The sequence below is a fragment of the Neoarius graeffei genome, chromosome 18 (genome assembly GCF_027579695.1).
Source record: "Neoarius graeffei isolate fNeoGra1 chromosome 18, fNeoGra1.pri, whole genome shotgun sequence".
In the NCBI taxonomy this organism is placed as follows: Eukaryota; Metazoa; Chordata; class Actinopteri; order Siluriformes; family Ariidae; genus Neoarius; species Neoarius graeffei.
The window spans coordinates 67,266,540-67,281,398 of NC_083586.1; the positions used below are offsets into that span (position 1 = coordinate 67,266,540).

At 46.5% G+C, this 14,859-nt stretch overlaps 1 protein-coding gene across 1 annotated transcript; it reads right to left on the reverse strand.

The window, feature by feature from the left end:
- Positions 1–203: 203 nt before the first annotated feature.
- On the reverse strand, positions 204–3,057 carry LOC132866499 (microfibril-associated glycoprotein 4-like). The gene is made up of 6 exons (XM_060899306.1): positions 2,989–3,057; positions 2,767–2,800; positions 2,373–2,618; positions 2,107–2,203; positions 1,534–1,701; positions 204–947 (listed from the first exon to the last, which is right to left on the reverse strand). Exons 2-6 carry the CDS (start codon positions 2,767–2,769, stop codon positions 652–654), a joined length of 810 nt encoding a protein of 269 aa, XP_060755289.1. The 5' UTR covers positions 2,770–2,800; positions 2,989–3,057; the 3' UTR covers positions 204–651.
- Between the last annotated feature and the right edge of the window lie 11,802 nt (positions 3,058–14,859).

The window sequence follows — 14,859 nt, forward strand, 5'->3', positions numbered from 1 at the left end:
AACCAAATGTTAGGTTATTGGATAATAATCAGGCAACAGAGACCCAGAATTGATGCTGTGTGCAACACAACATACTTGAATGTGTAACTATCCAGTGTACCATAATAATGTTTAAAATTTTCATGAACATCATGAACAAATAAAGTGAATATTAGGGAAGGTGTGTTGTTGCAAAAATAGGAATGTAAGACTGAACTCAAACATAATTTGCTGAAAGTTTATTTTGTTTACTCTCTATATATTGGAATTTCATTCATTATAAGTGATACAAAGGGAGTGATGGATTGTTAAACAAAAAAAAACATTTAATTAACCCATGTTACTAAAAATGACATATTCCTTATAATACCTATCATGATTTCTGTGAAGAAGAAACTAATACAGTTGAGAATGGAGGGCATTACAGAGGGATATACCACAGAATAAACCCAAAGACTGAAGATTACTAGAAATTGATAAGTATTCTTGCCATTTTACTGAACATCTGTTTCAGCAGCAGTCAGAGATATCACACTTATTCCTGTCTATTCTAAGTATGGAAGGAAGGAATTATTTATTTAAGTGGCATTTTTCACAGACAAAAGCCATTGTACAGCATCAAATTGGAAATGAGGAAACTATTTTATCTTCTGTCATTCCATGCCTGGAAAGTTAAAGACGTTCAAGATCTTCCAGACCAATCTGCCTGATCTTCATTGTGATGGTCTTCAGAGAGTAGTAGTAATTTTTCCAGGACTGCCATATGATCCCCGTGTTTGGTGTGCTCACATGTCCATACTTGTACAGGCCGTTGGGGTTGGCTATGTGACAAGTAGAGTAACTGTAGTAGTAGTAGAAGTAGTGGTAGTTGTACCAGAAACCTCCATTGTACGTCTCCGGACAGCTTCCTGAGTAGGATTTGTCAAAGGTTGAAAAATACCTCCCATTCACATAGGACAAGGAATCACCTGGAAAAGACAAAGCAGAGGACAGTGTGAAGGACAAACAACTCAAATCTTCTGTAATATGTCAAAGATAGTGGAAAGAAAAGTGTTTGGATTGTCCTATGCTGACAAATCAAACCTGTCAGGTGACTGTCACCAACCCACTGCTGCTTAAGTGGATTTGCTGAGCTCCACATTCAGATTATTAAACCTTCTGCATGTAGTTCACCCCTCTGACATTATGTTTTATATACTCATGTCAAGAACACAATTTGACATAAGATACTTAATGGGGGTCATTAAATGATAATGTTTGTGGAAGGTATAGGCGCATTTATCGCACTTTAAATTCACTATTTAGATCTGATGTATTCACAAAATTATGTCAGTGTTTTGCATTAATTCAATGCACTCTGCTGTAAAGGAAATGTGCTCATAGTGTGAAGGATGATTTGACTAAGTGCTCTTCTGTTATGTTACAGAGAAACTTTATCTTCATTCATAATTGTATCCATAAAAATTTCACGTTGAAATCAGTGGTCATGTCTGAAATTTGAATACTGGTGTGTGTAAATTCAGTGACAGAAGTGGTGTTTACTGATTTGCTCACCTGCTCCTCCATTGACGTAGCCACCGATGTTCAGCCTGTAGTAGCTGGACTCTGAGTCGATGTAGAACAAAGTGTACTGGGCGTAGGCACTGCCTTTCTCAAAATCCTCCATGTCCACTCTCAGCATGTACTTGTCAGTGTTGGTCATGAGGAAGATGTTCTCCAGACCTGAAATTCATTTTTAAAATAATTTCAAATCATGAGTTGGGAAGATAAAGAGATAAATAATTCATATAGACACAGGTGATGTTGGAAAATTGCACATTTCACAGTTTCTGCAGTGAGGAGCAATGCTCTGCTCAGTCTGTCAGACATCATTGGAAAAACATTTCTGTGTGTTAGTTAGTTAGTTAGTTAGTTAGTTAGTTAGTTAGTTAGTTAGTTAGTTAGTTAGTTAGTTAGTTAGTTCATATAGCTAAAGGGGTCCCTCATCTCAGGTTAATGTTGACAAATTGATCTCTGATGTATCTATTCAAGGAAAATCAGAGCCATTATCTACTCCCAGGTGATCAAGGTTGCTTTGATGAGGATAATTTGTTCCAATGATTAGAAAATGCCACAGTGTTCTCTCACCTAGCCAGTATTCACCCGCGGCATTACCAAATCCTTCCTTATACTGCTCCCATGGCCGGTAGAAACTCTCATTGCCATCAATTCTCCTCTGAATCACCTGGTTGGTGGATTATACAACATGATGTACATGTGAAAACAAAGCATTGGGAGTATATGAGTACATTTCAGAAAACCTGAATTGTACAAACTGTTACCTCACATTTATTTACCATTACAGTTACATTATATTCTCAAACAGACTTAAAGAGATTCATGTTCTCACTCACAGTCCATTTCTCATCATCATGGCCATCACTTTCTGCACAGCCCATATCACAGTACACCTCCACGGGTTTATTAGGCCCTGCAGGGTAGATGGTGTACACTCCACTGGGAACAGAGGCATTGTGATTTGAGCTGATCTTTATTTTGTACACATCCTCACAGTCCAGCGGCTGGGACATGTTAAGGATATGAGCTGAGTGGGCCAGCGAGGACATCGCTACCATCAGCAACAGCAGCATGACTTGATTCTGTAATAATAATAATAATAATAATAAAGACATATATTAGACTCATTTAAAAAATCCCACAATCATAAACTTATCAATCTTCATAGGGATAAATAACTTTTTTTTAATTAACAGATTAGAAAAATGGCAAGAAATGACATAAGCTCACCATAGCTGTGAAGATTCTTTCTTCAAAACAAAAGCTAAAAATAAAATAAGGATAATGAATAAATGCAAATACTTTTCTGTTCTCAATCATATTTGAGCATTCTGAAGAATTTGGAATTTACTTGTTTAAAATGACTGGATTTCTTTTATTTTAATTCAGTTAATTAATTATTCATTATATTTTTCTGTTAGAAGTAATTACTTGCATTAATATGACACTCACCTGTGCAAGTTCTAGTGTAAAGAAGTCCTGTTAGTTGCCTGCAAACTGAGACACCGGCAACATTTGCATCTCTTTTATATTGCTCTGTTACCATCTTGGCAAAAATCCAAAGTATTTTCTGTAAAAAGCTGAGCTGGAGGAAGTTCTGAAGTTGAGAACATTTTTAAAATTCTTGCATCACCATTAAAATGTACATACTGATAAAGTTGTCAAAATTAGTCTGTGGTATTCCACTAAAATGTAACCCAAGATATCCATGCAACGGTTCATCTCTTGAAGACTTCAAGTTTTAAAACACAATTATTATTTATAACACAAAGAGAATTACATATTTCTATTTTACAACTACAACTTAGTTGAGATTCTGGTTCTTCTGCATTCCTGTCTTGTCTTGCATTGTTTTTTTTTATTTTCTTTTTCAGGAAGTTCACCAGTCAAACCATGACAGTAACATTCTTAATTACATTGGCATTCCTTACCACCACACAAAACAAATGCGTTGAGCCCTGAAGATCAGATAAAAACAAAGGTGTGGGGCCCTGGAGCATTTGGCTGAAAAAAAAAAAGTGTAGACATGTGTAGCGCGGACAATGAGTGGGTGGAGCACAGAGGACGGCAGGACAACGTTTGGAGGTAGTGACAGCGTATTTATTAATAAACTTTTCAGTCTTAATAATCGCAGCACACAGACACACACTCAGCCTCCAATCCCGGGTCGCGCTCCCTCTGCTCTCTCTCAGCCTCCTAAAATAGGGAGCGGTTTACTGGGAAAACACACACAAAACACAGGTTAATTACAGTCAGGTGTAGCGAATCTGCCACTCACCTTCCCCGGCTCCACCCTCCTGTCACAGACCGATGCTTGACCCCGCCCCCGCTGCCACATACCCCCACCGCCCGACTCAGGCCGGGCGCCCGTCCGGCCCGCAGCCGACTCCCCCCCCCTTGACGGGAGAGGAAGTCCGCCACGACCATCTGCGCCCCCGGCCTGTGGACCACCTTGAAGTTGAAGGGTTGGAGTGCCAGATACCAACGGGTGATCCGCGCGTTGGCATCCTTCATGCGGTGGAGCCACTGGAGGGGCGCGTGGTCCGAACAGAGGGTGAAAGAGCGCCCCAGCAGGTAGTAACGGAGGGCGAGGACCGCCCACTTGATCGCCAGGCACTCTTTCTCAATGGTGCTGTAGCGCCCCTCACGCACTGACAGCTTGCGGCTGATGTATAGGACTGGGCGGTCCTCCCCCTCCACCTGCTGGGACAAAACGGCCCCCAGCCCCCTGTCCGACGCATCCGTCTGCAACAAAAAAGGGAGAGAGAAGTCAGGGGAGTGTAAGAGTGGCCCCCCACACAGTGCAGCCTTTACCTCAGAGAAAGCCCGCTGGCACTGCTCTGTCCACTGGACCGGATCTGGCGCCCCCTTCTTAGTGAGATCAGTCAGCGGGCTGGTGACGTCCGAATAATTAGGTATAAACCTACGATAGTAGCCAGCCAGCCCCAGGAACTGTCTCACCCCCTTTTTCGTCTTGGGCCTCGGGCAGGCCGCAATCGCTGCCATCTTATTAATTTGGGGACGCACCTGCCCGTTGCCCAAGTGGAAGCCCAGATACCGTACTTCCACCCGCCCAATCGCACACTTCTTCGGGTTGGCAGTGAGTCCCGCCCGCCTCAGCGACCTAAGGACGGCCCTCAGGTGTTGCAGGTGCCGCTGCCAGTCATTGCTATAAATGATGATGTCGTCTAGGTACGCGGCCGCATAGGTGGCGTGCGGCCGGAGGACCCGGTCCATCAGCCGCTGAAACGTAGCGGGCGCCCCAAACAGCCCAAACGGAAGTGTGACGAACTGGTGTAAGCCGAACGGTGTGGAAAAGGCCGTTTTCTCTCGGGATAATGGAGTCAAGGGGATCTGCCAATATCCCTTCGTCAAATCCAGTGTCGAGTAAAAGCGAGCCGTGCCTAGTCGATCGAGCAGCTCATCAATACGAGGCATTGGGTACGCGTCGAATTTAGACACCGCGTTGACTTTTCTATAGTCCACACAGAACCGGACCGACCCGTCGGCCTTGGGAACCAAGACCACCGGGCTGCTCCAGTCACTGTGGGACTCCTCGACGATGCCCATTTCGAGCATGGCCTGAAGTTCTTCCCGGACCACCTTTTTTTTGTGTTCGGGTAATCTATACGGGCGGCTATGCACTACCACCCCCGGGGGCGTCTCTATGTGGTGTTCAATGAGGTTAGTGCGACCGGGCAGGGGCGAGAACACATCCGAAAACTCGGCCTGCAACTGGGCGACCTCCGCGAGTTGGGTCGGGGAGAGGTGGTCTCCACAGGGGACCGGAGAGGTACGTGATGCCAATGACCCTTTAGGGACCTCCGGCCCCAGCTCTGCCTTCTCCGGAACTACCGACACCAACGCCACGGGGACCTCCTCATTCCAGAGTTTCAGCAGATTGAGGTGGTAAATCTGTAGCGCCCCCTCCCTGTCCGTTCGCCTAACCTCATAGTCGACGTCCCCGACTCGCCGTGTGACCTCAAAGGGTCCTTGCCACTTGGCGATTAATTTGGAGCTCGACGTGGGCAACAGGACGAGTACCTTATCTCCCGGAGTGAACTCTCTAAGGCGCGTGCCCTTGTTGTACAGGCGGGCTTGCCGTTCCTGAGCCTGCCGCAAATTCTCCTGAGTTAGGTGGGTGAGCGTGTGGAGTTTTGCGCGCAGATCCATAACGTACTGAATTTCGTTTTTGCTCTGTGAAGGTCCCTCCTCCCAATTTTCCCGCAGTACATCTAAGATGCCGCGCGGCTTACGCCCGTATAATAATTCAAACGGGGAGAACCCCGTGGAGGCTTGGGGGACCTCTCGCACTGCAAACAACAAGGGTTCGAGCCACTAATCCCAGTTACGTGCGTCCTCACTTACGAATTTTTTAATAATATTCTTGAGGGTGCGATTGAACCGTTCAACTAAACCGTCCGTCTGTGGGTGATAAACGCTGGTGCGGATCGGCTTAATACCTAGTAGCCCATACAGTTCGCTCAGTGTCCGTGACATAAACGAGGTGCCTTGGTCAGTCAGAATCTCTTTCGGGATTCCAACCCGGGAGATGACGTGGAAGAGGGCCTCTGCAATACTGTGTGCTGAGATATTGCGAAGAGGCACCGCTTCCGGGTATCGCGTTGCATAGTCCACCAGAACTAATATAAAGCGGTACCCTCGTGTTGACCGATCTAATGGCCCGACGAGATCCATCCCAATTCTTTCGAACGGGGTCTCGATTAATGGTAGGGGGCGCAAGGGCGCTTTTGGAATGGCCGCTGGATTTACTAACTGGCATTCGCGGCATGCTGTACACCACTTACGGACGTCGCCGCGAATCCCCGGCCAATAGAATCGGGCCATTATCCGGGCGAGTGTCTTATCCTGCCCGAGGTGTCCAGCCATGGGATTAAAGTGGGCCGCCTGGAATACCAATTCCCGGCGGCTCTTTGGAATTAATAACTGGGTGACTCGCTCTTTCGTCTGAGTGTCCTGCGTCACTCGGTATAATCTATCCTTCAAAATGGAAAAATAGGGGAAGGACGGGGTGGCGTTCGGCTGGAGCGTTTGACCATCGATTACTCTCACTTGGTCAAACGCGTGTCGCAGAGTCTCGTCTCGCGATTGTTCCAGTGGGAAATCCACGAGGGATTCCCCAATAGAAAGAGGAGGGGCCGGCGGCTCCTCCCCCTGTCACGGAGATGACGTAGACGGCTCTGCGACCGCCGCTCCAGCCAAAGCGACACCGGGACCCTCCCCCGTCAACCGGCAGGACCCACTCTTTACTAGGCGTGCCATTAAACCCCGAAATCCCGGCCAATCAGTCCCCAAGATCAAAGAGTGGGTAAGGCGAGGATTAACCGCCGCCTTCACTATAGATTTTTCCCCTCTAAAATATATGTGGACCGACACCAACGGGTAGCTGTGAATATCCCCGTGCACACACAACACCTTCACCCCTTGTGCTCCCCCCAATGCCTCGTCTTGCACCAGGCTTTGGCGGATTGAGGTCTGATTGCAGCCTGAATCCACCAACGCGTGATATGTAGCCCCTTGTACACTTACCGGTATGCGATACGCTCCGGCCCGATCGAGGGCAGCCTCTGGCGCGTCGGGGATCCGCACCACCGCCCCCACCTCCATCGCCGCACATTGTTGCTGCAGGTGGCCCGGTTCCCCGCAGCGCCAGCAAACCGGCCCGGGCCTTCCCTCTGCAGCTGTGTTCTGGGGCTCACTCACCTGAGGGGGGGGGAGAGACAGACACAGAAGGGAGAAACGGGAGGGCACCACGGGTGCGGCGGGCCGGCTGGGGTGGAGCCGGCCCCCGCCTCCGTGGTGGGGGAATGGGGCGAGGACGGGACACGGGAGGAGGGGGGGAAGACAGAGAGAGAGAAGAGGAGACAGAAGACGATGTCATCTGTTGTCCTGCCGCCGGAACAGCCGCCAGATGATCCTCCGCCAGTCCTACGGCCTGATCCAGCGACGCCGGGCGGTGGCACTGGACCCACTCCGCGGTTCCGGCTGGTAAGCGGGCACCGAACTGTTCCAGCGCCACCTGGTCGATGATTCCCTCGGCGTCGCGATCTTCGGCCCTCAGCCACCGCCAGCAGGCGTCCCGGAGCTGCTGGCCGAACGCGAACGGGCTGCCGACTTCCTCCATCCGCAGCGCGCGGAAGCGCTGGCGCTGATGCTCCGGCGTGCGCCGCACGCGCTGGAGGACGGCCCGGCGAAGGTCAGCGTAGGCCAGCAGGCGGTCGGCGGGGAGCTGTAATGCGGCCAGCTGCGCCTCTCCAGTCAGGAGGGGGAGGAGGCGCGCCGCGCGCTGCTCCATCGGCCACCCCGAGGCTTCGGCGACCTGCTCGAACACGGTGATGAAAGCCTCGGGGTCGTCCTGCAGGCCCATCTTGGTCACAGTGAGGGGAGACGGGCCCGCGGCCGGGGCGCTGGTGGACCCCGCCGACGCGAGGAGCCGCCGGAACGCCTCTCGATCTTCCTGTTGAGCCAGCACCAGGGCTTCGAAGCGGCGCTCCTGCTCCTTTGGGAGCGTGACGAGTGCCTGGTGCTGGCTCTGCTGAGCCGTGGCGAGGGCGTGGACCAAGTCCACGAACGAGGAGGATTCCATGGAGCTGCAGCACTGGTGCTCCACCTTTTCCCGGGTTTCGGCACCACTGTAGCGCGGACAATGAGTGGGTGGAGCACAGAGGACGGCAGGACAACGTTTGGAGGTAGTGACAGCGTATTTATTAATAAACTTTTCAGTCTTAATAATCGCAGCACACAGACACACACTCAGCCTCCAATCCCGGGTCGCGCTCCCTCTGCTCTCTCTCAGCCTCCTAAAATAGGGAGCGGTTTACTGGGAAAACACACACAAAACACAGGTTAATTACAGTCAGGTGTAGCGAATCTGCCACTCACCTTCCCCGGCTCCACCCTCCTGTCACAGACCGATGCTTGACCACGCCCCCGCTGCCACAACATGTTTTATTTTACTTTTGATACTGAAGGAACACTGTTTTTCATCTAGGGGAAGCCATGGCCTAAAGATTTGAGAAGCAGCTTTGGAACTAAAAGCTCACAAGTTTGATTCCCTGGACCAGCAGAAATGGCTGAAGTGCCCTTGAGCAAGGCACCTAACCCCCCACTGCTCCCCAGGCCGCTCTGGGTAAGTTGTACATCACTCTGGATAAGAGCATCTGTTCAATGCCATTAATGTAATATAATGTAACATGTCAACTAGCTAAAAAGCAATCATTAAGTGTTCATATCCCAACAGCACCCAGAAAAGAAAGAAAATATTAGAAGAAGTCGTCTAATGCAAAAAAAAACAACCTTGCCAAAGCTCACTTTATTTTTTACAGCACCCCGATTGAAAAGTTTAAAGGAGAGGAGGTTCTGAGCACAGCAATATCATCAGATGAAGAACCTGCACCTGTGGTTTTAGTTGCTACTCAAATTTGTTCCCCGGAGACTTTACGGTTTCTAGAGTTAGTAATGCTAGATGATGTGGTCAGCAACACTGACCACAATTTTGCCATTCTTTCTGATGGCCAGCAATGTTGTCTGACCAAAAGCAATATGAATTTGTCAAACGTGGGCCAGTTCAAATAAAACATTTTGATTCTCATGAAAATGAAACTGCTTGTCAGTGCACTGTTGACAATTACCACATGAAAATGAAAATTGGAGAGAAAATACATATGAACTGACTTGTCTATTCACTGAACAGTGAGTCTGTGTCCTGCTTCTGTTGCACATTCTTTGAAAGAGGATGAAAATTGGCTCTTAGTAGTGGTGGATTTCACTCAGGGCTCAGCTATTTAACGAAAATGAAAAAAGCAGAGCAAATATTCAGAGCTGCCACAGAGAAGCAAAACAGCCATCACCCTCAATAGTGCTAGTCAGGAATCAGATACTCATGGAAAGGTGTTTTAAGAAGAAATGTTATGGTTTATCATTTAGCAGCACATCCAAAATGCAACATAAGAGGTTATTCAGAGAAACTTTTTGATCCCCATTTTGGTAACTTTTATGGCCAAATCAGATAGCGTTGATGCTACAGTTTGATCCTGTAATGAGTGAACACCTTAGAAAAATTAGCAGAAAGGAGGTCAAAGATCATTACTTTAGTAAAACCATTTAGAATGAGCTTATTGTATTAGATGGACAGAAAAAAAGATGCAATTCTATAGAAACTTAAAGGAGATACGCAGACCCTGTATTTTTAAATACATTTCCGAGTGGATAGTATCTCCATCCTTGACTCTTTTATGCTGCATAAATGGGAATTAAAAAAAAATATTTTTGAGAGTTAAAATCAACCGCAAAGTTGTCATTGGAGCTGCCCCGCTGAGCCAGCCAGCCCTGAGTGCATGATGTCACAGGGGTAACCATTTTTAAGGCTGAGGCCTTTGACAGCTATAGACCAAAGTCATATAAATAAAAATTTATGGTGAAAGTAAGAAATACCATTACCAACCTGCTCAACTAAGACTGATTTGACTTCACTGATTGTGGGTTGACTCTCATTAAAACAGGATGGGTGTTATAACTTATGCAACATACATGTACTGTACATGCATCCATTTTCACTGATAAAATCTAAAAGGCTCTTTAAATAATCAGATGAACTGAGACAATCACATTCTGAAGCAAATTAAATAATCTTTTCCTGGTAACTTAAACACACAATACAAGTTGCATGGATTAATCTAAATGCAGGTAAACAATGTGTTGTTGTTTTTTATCCAAATGAGAGTCGGAGTGTAACCTGTCTGGGTTCTCACTTCTCGAAGGCCGATCTTGTGGCTGATTGTTTTTGAAACAATCTGACTTTCAGTTGTTCGTTCAGTTCTCTGTTCATTTACTTCTTCCATGTAAGGGAGAGATGGCAGAGATATCCAGTTTAGAAATCAGACAGCTGCTCCACTCATTCACTTTTATTCATACTGTGTATTCTGCCATTACTGCTGGGCTCAGGCAATTACTAAAACCCAGGACAGAACGGGATGTCACCGGTTTTAGCAGCAACTACAGGGAGGTCACTGCCTGAGCGATATGTCCCATCCCATTCTGTCCCGGTTTTTAGCAACAACCCTCGGCTCACTCTGGGAGAACTGGTGCAACTGAACTTACTTTCCTTTTAAAAAAATAAATAAATACTTTCCTTTTCTTGTAGTTTTATTTTTCTTTAATTGTTGGTACTGCACCCTCTTTCAATCCGGGCTTATAGCCAACACTCCTCAACAGGTCAGAGTTCTTGTACGAGTCTTCAGTAAAATGTGCAGAGCAGAGGAGAGACCACTTCATAGCCGACTAATGTGCCTGTGAACTTCTTACAAAACGCATCCAAATCTTTGCAGTTTGAGGGCCATGAATGCAACATAAATCCACCTTCTGTCATGTTGCTACACGAGCCAGCAACACATCTACGTGGCATGGCAATAAATTAACTCAAAATGGAAGATCGGAGTTGCAGTCAGTTCTGTGTTTTACTATAGCGGAAATGGCAACAAGACCAATAGACTTCCTGCTGTGACGTTACGGACGTCAACGTCATTCACTCAGACCTCTACCTATATGAATCACTTTAATCATAAAAATTACTATATTAGATTTATTGTTAATGCTTAAAACTATTCCTGTGCCATTCTTGAGGTCTCAAGGCATTTATAAACAAAAGTGAGGCCATGGCTCTGCGTATATGCTTTAAGGAGGCCAAGTACTTTTACATGCTAATTTACTGGACCCCAGATATAATCCCATTTCCAGAAAAGTTGGGATATTTTCCAAAATCCAATAAAAAACAAAAATATGTGATTTGTTCATTCATGTTAATCTTTATTTAACTGACAAAAGTACAAAGAAAATATTTTCATTACTTTTACTGAACAACTTAATTGTATTTTGTAAATATAAACAAAGTTAGAATTTGATGCCTGCAGCACACTCAAAAAAAGTTGGGACAGAGGCATCATTACCATTGTATTACATCACCTTTCCTTTAATAACATTTTTTTTTAATCATGTGGGATCTGAGGATACTAATTGTTGTGGTTTTGCAATTGGAATTCTTGTACATTCTTGCTTGATACAAGACTTCAGCTGCTCTACAATCCATGGATGCTGTTGTCTGATTCTCCTCTTAATGATGCGCCATACATTCATAATAGAAGGCACATCTGGAGTGGCAGCAGCCAATCAAACACATGCACTCTGTGTCAATGAAGTCACACTATTGTAGCCCATGCAGAATGAGGCCTGGCATTGTCCTGCAGAAATAAGCATTGACTTCCTGGGAAGGGATGTCGCCTTGATGAATATGTCTCTCTAAAATCCCAATATATGACCCTTTATATCAATGGTACCTTCAGACACATGCAACTCACCCATGCTGTGGGCACTGATACCCCACATACCATCACAGATGCTGGCTTTTGCACCTTTCTCTGATAACAAACTGGATGGTCATATTCACCTTTAGAACTGAGAACTCACCATCTGGTTTTCCCAAAAACAAGCTTAAATGTGGACTCATCTGACCACAGCACACATTTCTACTGTCTTTCAATTCATCTGAGATGAGTTTTGGCTCAGAGAAATCACTGTTGTTTTTGCACAGAATTGATGAATGGCTTCCTCCTTGTGTAAAACATTTTCATGTTGCATTTCTGGATGCAGTGGCAGACTGTGTGAAGTGACAACAGTTTTCCAAAGAACTCCTGAGCCCATGTGGCTATATTTGTCACATAAGCATGATGGTTTTTCAGGCAGTGCCACCTGAGGGCTCGAAGGTCATGCCCATTCAACAGTGGTTTCCAACCTCGCCGTTTACGCACTGAAATGTCTCCAAATTCCCTGAATTTTTTCCAAAATATTATGTACTGTAGATTTTGAAAGATCTAAAATCTTGCACTGAGAAGTGTGCTTTTTGAATTGACTAACAATTCTCTCACAAATTTTTGCACAATTGAGCGAGCCACAACCCATCTTTGCTTGCAAAGACTGAGCCTTTGGTGCATGCTCCTTTTATAGCCAATCATGATAGCAATTAACATGCTTGTTGTGGAATCTTCCAAAATGATGATAGCAATTAACATGCTTGTTGTGGAATCTTCCAAAATGGTGTTGCTTGAATATCCCATGAACATTTCAGTCTTATTTTGCCTCTGTCCCAACTTTTTTGAGTGTATTGCAGGTATCAAATTCTAACTTTGTTTATATTTACAAAATACAATTACGTTGGTCAGTAAAACTACTGAAAATCTTTTCTTTGTACATTCCCAAGCCAAGACAGGAGAAACCACTGATACCTCACACCTACACTCCTTTTTCCCCACACCCTGCTATTTGTGTAAATAAAAGAGCACTTGTTTTTTCCACTGCACTTTTGAATCCAGGGTCTGAGTCCAAGTGCTGGGGGCCATACAGTGGGGGGAAATGTGAGCAGATGACACAGACTCACATCCCAACCCCCTGTCCTTGATCCTGTGGTGCAGCACCCCCTGGAAGTCAGTCTCCAACAATCACAGCTATCACAGGAAATGGCACAGACCCTCCATGTGGCTACACAAGAGCTCCTGTCCCTGAAACAGACTGTTCCAGCAGCCACTGTCCCATTCTCAGACCCAGCCCGAGATGCCCAACACCTGATCACCAAGCTGACAGCAGAAGCTGACAATGAGGTGTTCCTGGGCACGTTTGAGAGGGTTGCCATGAGACAGGGATGGCCCCCACACCACAAGTCCCACGCCCTAATCCTCTACTTTCAGGGGAGGCACAGCAAGCCGATTAGATTATATTAGATGAGATTAGATTAGATTAGATTAGGTTAGATTAGATTAGATAAAACTTTATTGATCCCTTTGGGAGGGTTCCCTCAGGGAAATTAAGATTCCAGCAACATCATTACAGATAAACAGAGAACAGAAATAGAGAAAACTTCTAGATAAATTAAAAGAAAGTATCTACATATACAAATATAAAAGAATAAGATATGGGGAAGAGAGGAAGGGGGAGGGGGAAAGGGGAGGAGAAGTAGGGTTAGGGTAAGTATGTGTGGGGGGGGGAGCAGGAAAGATATTGCACTTTATATTGCACATTATCCGGTATTGCTTATTGTTAGGCTAGGCTACTGCTCCTTCCCATCCTCTGTCCTCCTGTTACCCCTCCTCCCTCCCAGAGAGGAGTTGTACAGTCTGATGGTGTGAGGGACAAAGGAGTTTTTGAGTATATTCGTCCTGCACTTGGGAAGGAGCATTCTGTCACTGAACAGGCTCCTCTGGTTGCTGATGACGGTGTGCAGAGGGTGACTGGCATCGTCACCAGAGAGTCCAGCTTCATGCCAACCACAGAGCCAGCCCACCTGATCAGTTTGTCCAGCCTGGATGTGTCCTTCTTGGATGTGCTGCCCACCCAGCACACCACGGTGTAAAACAGGACACTGGTGACCACAGACTGATAGAACATCCACAGGAGTTTCTTGCAGATGTTAAAGGACCACAGCCTCCTAAGGAAGTATAGCCTGCTCTGTCCCTTCCTGTATAAGTGATTTGGTGTTGCAAGTCCAGTCCAGCTTGCTGTACAGACACAGCCAGAGGTACTTGTAGGAATCCACAGCCTCCACCTCGACTCCCTCGATCAGAACTGGTCGTGACCATATTATGTTCTCTCTGAAGAAAAGGCAGAGGACTACTCTATGCTTAAGGATGAGATTCTGGTCCACTGAGGGCTCTCCTCCATTCAAGCCACTGCTGAATTTTTTTCAGTGGATATTTTAAGCTGGCAGAGAACCTCAGGGGCAGATGGATGCCCTCTTATGCATCACCAGAAGGTGGCTCCAGCCAGATCAGCTGTCCCCATCAGAGACAGTAGCACAGGTCACTCTCAACAAATTTCTTCAGGCCTCCCACAGGGAAATAAGAAAAGCAGAAAAGAAAGAGGGTTGAAAGCTGCTAAAACACTGTGGGACATGGTCTCAGCATTAGAGTGTTCTCTGTCTTTGCTGGAGGTTGGAAAGGGACAGGAGCTGCCACGGGACCATGACAGGCCCCAAGAGCCCCACCACCACCATACCACAGCCTACAGAGGCACAAGAAGGACACAGGAACCTCCAGTACCCAAACCAGCACTGGTGGCTTGGCACCATGCTGACAGAGACTGACAGGGCCCCCCGAAGGGCCACTAGCTGTGGATAGCCAGGTGTACTATGCATGACATCCTCCAAACCAGTGCCTGTCAGTCTGTGGCTCAACAGTAAACCTGTCCTGCCTCTGCTGGACTCCTGGACCACCATCACCCTCACCCACCCATCAGTTGTGCCTTGCCCCATCAAATCTA

Excerpts from the sequence above, each read along its gene's own strand:
- LOC132866499 (XM_060899306.1), bottom strand. Across the intron at positions 1,702-2,106 it reads CGCGGGTGAATACTGGCTAG|GTCTGGAGAACATCTTCCTC; the intron begins GTGAGAGAACAC and ends AATGAATTTCAG. Across the intron at positions 948-1,533 it reads CTACGTCAATGGAGGAGCAG|GTGATTCCTTGTCCTATGTG; the intron begins GTGAGCAAATCA and ends TGTCTTTTCCAG.